The sequence below is a fragment of the Notechis scutatus genome, chromosome 4, assembly GCF_049901735.1.
Source record: "Notechis scutatus isolate UNSWTSFEM ecotype Mainland chromosome 4, rNotScu1.2, whole genome shotgun sequence".
Lineage (NCBI taxonomy): Eukaryota > Metazoa > Chordata > Lepidosauria > Squamata > Elapidae > Notechis > Notechis scutatus.
This window is the reverse complement of record NC_142012.1, coordinates 117,976,838-117,986,412: the sequence shown is the minus strand read 5'-3', so window position 1 is coordinate 117,986,412 and position 9,575 is coordinate 117,976,838. Positions and strand designations below refer to the sequence as shown.

The following is a 9,575-nucleotide window of genomic DNA, read 5'->3' as shown; positions in this document are numbered from 1 at the left end:
GGCATTTATTTATTTTTTATCTTATAAGTGGCCAACTTTTGTAAGCTGAGGGGGTACATTCATACACACATACACACATACACACATACACACACACAGTCGTTTATTCGTAGGGGAAGAATCTGTCTATCTATCTATCTATCTATCTATCTATCTATCTATCTATCTATGTTGTGCAAATTTAACTATGACGCCAAACTTGAGTTTTGGAGGATGTCTCGGAGAAAAATAGTTATTTTTCGCACCCGAGTACGGCAGGCGTCTCTCCCGCTTAAAAACAAAACTCTTTCCTCCCTCGCTTTGAAAAGGGGAACTGTTAACAAATGCAGTTTTTTATATGTATCGTATCTTGTGCTGACCCGGCCCGTCCATCAAATTTTAAAAGTCAATGCGGCCCCCGAGCCAAAAAGTTTGCCCACCCCTGGGTTAGGAGATAACCATCTTTTACTTTTCTGTCTTCTGCAGAGGTGGATTTGTAAACTGTACAGATGCAGATAGATAACTCAACAAGACATCCATAACAAATTACATTTATTAGTTCATCAGGTATCCTCATAACTCATGTTTGTGACGAAGTTCTTCTTTAATGACCAATCCTTTGTATATCTGCCTTGTAAGAAAACATGGTTATCTCCTAACCCATCACATAGCAATAGAAATCAGCTCCCATGAGTTAGGGAGTTCAGGCAAAAGTGAGGAAAACTTCCCCCAACCCGAGAGTCAATTTAGTGACCAATCAGGGTTGCAGATGTGGCCATGTGACATGAACTAAACTTCCCAGGATACCTTTAACTACATTTACCATGATGCATTCCCTTAACGGGACAGCTCATAATTCCTAAATAACTATCCAATTCCCATAGACTGGCTGGGACAGCACATTATTCATAACATCAGCTCTTCTTTTGAGAACATGATCAGCCACAAAATGCTAACCACATCCCGTTTTTTTCCTGAACTGGACTCCATAATTTCTCAGTCCTCACATATGTTTTATTTCAAATTCTTCAAAACCGGTTGCGCCTCCCTTTTCTGCAAGAATGGTGCTGAAGGGATTGGAGCACAAACAGAGTGCATATACAGTGTGTGTCTGGCCCAATCTTTGATTTCCTTGCTGAGCTGGGAGATGAGCCAACTGCAGAGATAAAAACTTCTAGGCGAACTGCCAACCTTACCCTAGCAAAGTAACTACTTGAGAAATGCAAAATCTGCTTGTAACTAACTTAGAATGTCTTCTTCCCAGTAACTTAAAATGTGAGAAACAAAGCTTTGGGCTAAAATGTATTTCTTTCCAATCCACCTAAGTAAGGTTTCTTTGTTTGTAGAAGCGCTGAGAAAATTTCATGAGCTTTGCTTGATATGAAATGTTTCCATAGCAATGACGGTCTTTGCAAGCTGTGTGATCTATAAAAGTTCAAGAAAAAGTTTTTGTGCGCCTGCTTTTCTCTCTCTCTGCCTTGCTGTTTAAGGTGGGTAACTGAAAGGTCGCCCAGTTTTTGCTTTCTGATCAGAAAATAAAGAAAATAAAGCTGATTATCAGTAGCCTCGTGTTCAGAGTTTCATTGGATTTATTAGATTCTGACCTGCACTCGAAAAACCTTACTGTGCACTTTCAGCTATGAAAACACACTCAGTCTCAGCCCGAAGTTGACTGAAAATTCTTCTCCCACAAAACAGCACAAAGACTTCATTTATCTCCAGCATTGTCCAACCTCTCTCTCCCATTGGTTGTACTTGTCTTGGCGCCCAAATTGCTGCTACGGATTGAACCAAATTCCGATAGGGCGAGTTAAGAGACGCTTATTTTAACCGTCTACCGCGAGTTCTGACTGTCAGGACGGAAATGTTGGCATAAGCGATATCTCCATACAGTGTGAAAAAGTGATATTTTCCGCTCCCCCTTTCTAAGGCGCTTTCTAGGTTTTCCTTGAACCTTCCCCCTTTTCTTTGATCAAATGGTTCATTCCAAAGGGGAAGGGAGGGGGGAGACATGCGGCCATTTTGTGCGCAGCTTGAGCGGGTGGGCGCTTCTCGGTGAAAAGAGGAGGCCACCAACACCGATCCGATGTATATTAAGCAGGTACTCCGCATCGGGCGTAGGAAATGGAAAGGAAGATCCATACAGGGCTGAATGTGAAGGGTACATAGGGAGAGGGTTGCCGGAGTTGGGTTGAGGGAAAGGAGTTGCCGTGAGGGAAAAGAGGACGGTGCTTGTTGCCTCTGGGCTCCAGCAGGAGCTGAGAGGATATGCAGGCCGCGATCGTTGTGGAGGAGGCTTTTCGGTGCCTAGTTTTTGGCCCGGAGATCTTTTTTTTTTCCAGTGGCAGACCAGAAGAGAGGTGACCCATCTTCAGGCCCTTCTGGGGGGATGGGACCCCGACTGGCTGCTGTCTTCCTTGGCGCGATGATGGGAGGACAAGAAGGGGGGAGGCGGCCGTTCTTAGCTGAGGTAAAATTAATGGATCGGGAAGAAATAAGCGAAAATAAAATTGTGGGCCGGTTCTGGAGAAATGGTAGTGGAGAGTTGTAAAGATTGAAGGAGAAATATGACTGCTCGTGAGGCAGATCAAGGTGATGAATTCGGACGGGTGGTTTGGGACGTGCTTCCCCCCCCCCTCAACAAGCCGCAATGCATCGTACTTAGCTCGTTTCAAGTGTGTTGCTGCATCCTGAGGAACTGTCAGCACACTGCATGCACCTCCAAATGGTTGGGTGGAGACAGCCGTGTAGTCCCTAGATGGGTGATTTTCAATCTTGACAACTCCCAGAATTCCTAATCATGGCTGGTTAGGGAATTCTGGGAATTTAAGTCCTCACATCTTAAAAGTTGTTAAGGTTGAAAAACACTGCTCTACATTGGTATGTCGATTAAGGATTGTAATTGGCATAGGGTAAATAAGATTAGAGTTAAGACTGAGCTTGAATGACATTTGTCACATACTGGCTAGAAAGTGCCAAAAGTGGCAAGTGTACTTGTTCTTACATTAGCAGACAGTGTTGGCTGTGACATAATTACAACAAGGCTCGTAATTTAATTATGTTTTTTCATATTAGTAAAACTGCTTTGTGCAAGTCTTGAATTAACCAAAGCAATGACAGGCAGTGGAGGTCAATACCATCTGGCATATTAAAGATTGCAGCTTGGAATGTAGGAAGGGTACTTGGTACAGAGTATTAAAAAAATGAATTTGAATTAAAGGAAATGTGTGTGTCTGAGAAGTTGGAAGAATGTAATAAGTTTGAAGAAGATAGGCTGATCTTATAGAAAATTATCAAGTCCATGCTGGGAGATGAAGCTATAGTTTTAATTATGAAAGGATTAAAATATTGGTCAGAAAGTAAGACTAAAATGCAGATCAGAAAATATGCCTTGTATCATCTAAGTTGAGTCATCTAGGTGATGTGTTCACAAGAAGGACTAATAATACTGCATGTTATGCCTCAGTTTGTAGTGATGCATTTCAGGACAATTGTGCAATACTAATGAATGTGTTTTGGGGTAAAATGTTTGTTAGAAGAGATGAATAAGCGGGTAAGAAAAGATAAGAGAATGTAGAAAAACGAAAGGGCCATCTAAATCCCAGAAATGAAAATTATGACCATTGATTTTTTTTAAAAAAGGTGTTTCATAGATGGGGACATGGTAAAGGCCATAGCACAGATATAGATGCATGATGACCCCTAGATTGTTTAATGTAATTATGGAATGAATAAAGAATTTTGTGATGCTATTTGAGGAGTGCTTTTTGGGTTATGTGAATGCATATCTTTTATATACTAACGTTGCTACATTATTAGCTAAAAACTTAGTGATCTTTAACAAACAACCTAGATTGTATGTTGTAATATGGAATATTGATTTGTGTATGGTAAAACAAAAGGTACAACGAGAATGAATTTGTACTGAATAAATGTGGATTAATTATGTTGGAACATTTTAGTTCAAAATCTGCAAGTTGATATATGATTTGGTCTGTTCATTTACTTTAAAAAAATCTGCTTATTTCAGGTAATTATCCAAGGATTTAGAAGTTACAGAGATCAAACTATAGTAGATCCCTTCAGTTCAAAACATAATGTCATTGGTAAGTTCTTTACTATAATGGATAAATATTAAATATATGTAATTTAAATAATGCAAATACTACTGAACATTTCTGAATACTTTTTGTATAGTAAAACTTAAACTGTGAGCCACCCTCTATAAGTTTGAAGTTAGATAGTGTCTAAATTGAATAAATAAAATAAATATTTAATTATGCAAGTAATATAGGTCATCCTTGACTTAAAACAATTTGTTTGGTGACCATTTGAGGTTATAGCAGCACTAACAAAAAGTGACTTACAACTGTTTTTCACACTTATGATCATTGCAGTTTCCCCATGGCCATATGATCAAAATGCAGACACTTGGCAACTGATGTATTTATGATAGCTGTCATGTGATTGCTGTTTGTGACCTTCTGATAAGCATAGTCAATGGGGAAGCCAAATTCACTTTAACAACCATGTTACTAACTTAATATGGTTAGCAATGATTCACTTAACTGTGGCAAGAAAAGTTGTAAAATGGGGCAACTCACTTAACAAATGTATCACTTAGCAACAGAAATTTTGGACTCAGTTGCGCTTGTTAGTCAAGAACTACTTGTATTAAAAGGAAAAGGAATCTTTCCACTATAGCCTTGAGAGGTAAAATTCTTGTTTCTTTAATCTTTCTATAGATTATATTTATATTTAATTCAAAATGTATGGTTAAGACATCTGGAAGTTCCCGAGGCTCCCGTGCCAGAGCATTAGTTTGGAAAAATCACAAAATATAGTTATGGTATATTGCTATTAAATCTTATGGGAATCACTTTTCCCCTTTTTAGCAGCTTGTTTTCCAGAATTGTTACATAATGACATAGTCTGAATGGAGGAAAATTAAGTGTGTCAGACTGTGATACAGATAGGATAAAATTAGAGAATATCCATATTGAAGATGGTTTAAAAGTATTATAAAATAAAAATGAATCAAAATACCTTTGTGAAAGTTACTTTTCTTTTTTCTGCACTTTGGTGCAAAGTGTCTGGTTGATTTTAAGTATAGGTCAGATGGTAATTGATTCTATTTTACAATTTTATTTTCATTGATGTAATTGTGTATAAAGCTATATATCTTTATCTTATGACTCCAGTTTAAAATATTCCTATAATGAAGTTACATCAACATTTATATAATTTTTACTGTTTCTTTTTAGTGGGCAGAAATGGTTCCGGAAAAAGTAACTTTTTCTATGGTAAGAAAAAACTTCCAAATTTGCATTAAATGATAATCCAATTTGTATTAAAGATATGCAGGTAATATTGTGCATGACTGCTATGTACATTGTATTTTCTTTCAAGCAACACGATAACTTAGGCAAATCAAAGTTAGTAGTATGAATACAACCATATAAAGACTAAATACTTTTATATAATTTGTGGTACCTTCTGTATTAATTTATAAAATAAATGTTTAGGAAGTTCAGTATTAAAACATATCCTACAAATTAAGTTGCAATGTATTTCTTTATTACAGCAATTCAGTTCGTCCTCAGTGATGAATTCAGTCATCTTCGTCCTGAGCAAAGGCTGGCTTTGTTGCATGTAAGCAAACTGTTGGCTGACAATTACTAAAATATGTTCACTTCCTAGTATTTAGGCTTTTCAAAATATATCCTCATTAGTACAAATAGACTCCCTCCCCCAAAATACTGCTGAACTGGGACTATCATAAAATATTATCTTAAGATTAGCTTGTGTAATTATTTTTAATTAGCCTAATAGTTACATTAATTTAGTGAAGGAAAAATACAGTACTTTAGTCATTTGATTATATTATTAAGCATTTTTATTACACAAAATTAAATATAGTATTTCTGTTTTTTGGGAAGAATAAAGTTTATACCTACATTGAAGAATAGGGTACCAAAACATTGTATCAAATAGAACAGTTTAAAACTTGGATAACTTACATATATCTATATTTTAGGAAGGCACGGGACCTCGGGTTATCTCTGCTTTTGTGGAAATTATTTTTGACAACTCAGACAACAGATTACCTGTAAGTTAAATATTTTAATTTTATAAGTCCTCTTGATTTGATTTTATTTAAATTAAAAGGAAAATATAAATTACTTCATCAAAAATTATATCCAGGAAATTAATGTTTGCACTCTATCTTATTTTAAGATTGATAAGGAAGAAGTATCTCTTCGCAGAGTCATTGGAGCTAAAAAAGACCAATATTTCTTAGACAAGAAAATGGTGACGTGAGTGCAGTTTTATTTTATGAAAGCAATTTGATTTCTGCATGAAATGTTTCTGTATGAAATTTTAAATTATTATACGAGGTAGCTATTTTGAATATTTTCATTTGTCATATTTATAGCAATAGCACTTCACAGTGTTTACAGCTCTCTGTAAGAGTCAACAGATGGCCCCCAACAATCTGGGTTCTCATTTTACCGACCTTGGAAGGATAGAAGGCTGAGTCAATTTTGAGCCAGTGAGAATCAAACTACTGGCAGTTGGCAGAATTAGTCTGCAATGCTGCATTCTAACCACTACACAACCATGGCTCACATTTATATTCATTGCAAATCCCTTAATTTATCAAGTTCCAACTTTTCAACTTCTACCTGTATAACTAAAATATGTAAAAACATTTGGACTTAAATTGGCAATTGTCACGACTACTAAAGTTTTAAAATAAATTCTATATTCATAATATAGAAATATCTCTGCAGATAGAAAGTGATCACTGTTACTCCTGGCTCAGTATATAGCTGTTTGGAAAAACTGACTGCTATTGGCAGTCTCCTCTTCTTTAATAAATAAATAAATATATAAATAAATATTTTGAGCTGGATTGGAAAAGCATTTAAATACTGTATCTAGAGCAGTGGTGGTTAGATTGTCACTATTCCTATTGGAATGAACGAGAACAAAAGAGTACAGAATAAAAAGGACTCTTATCCCAGTTATTGTTTTCCATTTGATTATTAATGTGTTCTGGCTACTCATTCCCCTACTATAGTTTTGAAGTAGGAACTGAATTTAAGATTTGATTTAAATTTTATAAAAATATTCTACTTGATAATACTGGAAAAAGCTAAACAATTTATTTCAAAAATAAATATTAAACAAAATATTTTTATGAATTAATAGAATAACATTGGTTATTTAAATGCTTTTATGTTACTTTTATGCTACAGTGTTTATAAAATTGGCTTAAAATTTACTTCTAGGAAAAATGATGTCATGAACCTCCTTGAAAGTGCTGGATTTTCTCGCAGCAATCCCTATTATATTGTTAAGCAAGGAAAGGTATGACAGTAGTTACTATTTTGAAAAAAGAACAGTTCATAACTTTCAAAGCAAATTTTCTACTAAAACAGAAGAAGAAATTCTAATAATATTTTAATTCAGTGGTCCCCAATTCCTGGGCCACAGACTGGCACAAGCGGTGGGCAAGCGGGAAAAGTTTCATTTGCGCATGCACAGGATTAGGTTGTGCATGCAAAAACATTCCCTCTTCCCTCCACTGCCGTTGCTGGTCTGTGGATCCAGAAAGGTTGGGGATTATTGCTTTAATTGACTAATTTTCATTAATATTTATATTCCTTAATCTCAACTATTCAAGATAGATTCTCCATTTGTTTCTTTATTAGTGTGCTTCAAATGCAATGTGTTTCCTTTCCAGTTTAAATTTTATATTATTGAATTATGGCATTGTAATAAGAGTAACAATTTAAAATAGGAATAATAGTACAGATATGGTTTATTGTCCATGAAAATATCAATCCATTAACATTTTCAGATCAAACGAATCATTTATAGTTTATGGATTGGTTGTAATAATATTTATTAGAGATGGAAAAAGTATTGGATATAAGAACTAATCATTATTAAATGACAGCTATATTCTGTCTGGAATAATCTGATAATACTCTAATTGTATCAAACCACACAGTAAAAATATTTGAGAGTAAGGGTTAATGAATTTTGAAAATGAGACAGACTGAGGAGGGAATGTCTTCCAGATGTCACATTCCCATTTTCACTAGTTGTAGCAGCATCACTAGTCTGAACAGAATTATAAGCAATAACATTGCATATTAATATTTCATATTAGCTATTGGTGCATTATCTGTTTGCTTTTATATATAAACAAAAACGTTGAAAGAAAATTTTGTTGTTCCTAGATCAATCAGATGGCCACAGCTCCTGATTCTCAGAGATTAAAATTGCTAAGAGAAGTTGCTGGAACTAGAGTATATGATGAACGTAAAGAAGAGAGTATATCCTTGATGAAGGAGACTGGTAATATATTTTTTGAGTTTCCATAATATTTCATTTTATTGATATTCCACACATTTTATTTACTTTATTTGCACTTACATAGGTGTTTATGGAGATTCTCAGTCATTTAGGTCATGGTTGTCCCAAAGGCGCTTTTTCCAAGAGGCAACTGGACTTTATTTTTCTTTCAAGATGTTTCGTGTCTCATTCAAGAAGCTTCTTCAGTTCCGGAGTTAACTGCAGTTACTCTCCCGAACAATATATTGGCAGCATGATCAACTCTCTAATAGAAATCCACATTAAATAAATGTTTATCTTGACGAAAACATTTTTTTTTCATAAATATATTTAAGACATGTTTAGATTATTTTTCCATACATAGGTAAATAATCTATTAGAACATGATACCACATTCAGTAAAACATTAAGAACAAAATATGAATACAGGTAGTTCACTATTGGAATAAAGTATTCCAGTCATATTGCCCTTACAAGAATTTAATTTGATTGTATTCCATATCAATTGATGTTCCCAGAAAGTATTAAAAGGCATATATAGTTGCAACTACTAATAACCCTCTTGTTTAATTTGTTTTTGAATGACATTTAAAGAAGGGAAAAGGGAGAAAATAAATGAGCTGTTGAAGTATATTGAAGAGCGGTTACATACTCTGGAAGAAGAGAAGGAAGAACTAGCTCAATATCAGAAATGGGATAAAATGAGGAGAGCACTGGAATATACCATTTATAATCAGGAACTAAATGAAACCAGAGCTAAACTTGATGAAGTAAGTCACTATTTTGGCTATGTGTTAAAATAAATAGCACTTAGATTTATATACTGCTTTATAGTGCTTTACAGCCCTCTCTAAGCGGTTTACAGAGTCAGCCTATTGCCCCCAACAATCTGGGTCCTCATTTTACCCATCTTGGAAGGATGGAAGGCTGAGTCAACCTTGAGCCTGGTGGGATTCGATCTGCCAAATAAAAACTGGTTTTATAGCTATACTTTATGCAATATTATTACATGTAGTATTATATTACCAATAGTATACCAAAGGTTAATTTACTGTATGTTTTCAGCTTTCAGCCAAACGAGAAACAAGTGGAGAGAAATCTAGGCAATTAAGAGATGCACAACAGGATGCTCGAGATAAAATGGAGGTAAAAATTAACATAACTTAAGTTATTCCTAACTGTAACAAAGATAAAATATTTTATGTAGTATGACACTACACAGACATATC

General features: G+C 35.0%; 1 protein-coding gene across 2 annotated transcripts in view; it reads left to right on the top strand.

Moving 5' to 3' along the window:
- The first annotated feature begins 1,962 nt into the window (after positions 1-1,962).
- Positions 1,963-9,575, top strand: part of SMC3 (structural maintenance of chromosomes 3) — a 32,416-nt gene continuing 24,803 nt past the window's right edge. Inside the window, exons 1-10 of one of the 2 annotated variants that reach the window (XM_026675776.2) lie at positions 1,963-2,080; positions 4,010-4,085; positions 5,244-5,282; positions 5,564-5,631; positions 6,017-6,088; positions 6,217-6,296; positions 7,275-7,353; positions 8,232-8,349; positions 8,941-9,116; positions 9,412-9,492. In XM_026675776.2, coding sequence (XP_026531561.1) covers positions 2,066-2,080; positions 4,010-4,085; positions 5,244-5,282; positions 5,564-5,631; positions 6,017-6,088; positions 6,217-6,296; positions 7,275-7,353; positions 8,232-8,349; positions 8,941-9,116; positions 9,412-9,492 — 804 coding nt within the window. In that variant the 5' untranslated portion in view covers positions 1,963-2,065. Of the gene's footprint in view, positions 2,081-2,334; positions 2,450-4,009; positions 4,086-5,243; positions 5,283-5,563; positions 5,632-6,016; positions 6,089-6,216; positions 6,297-7,274; positions 7,354-8,231; positions 8,350-8,940; positions 9,117-9,411; positions 9,493-9,575 lie in introns of those variants that run through there. The other variant, XM_026674983.2, reaches the window with a different exon arrangement.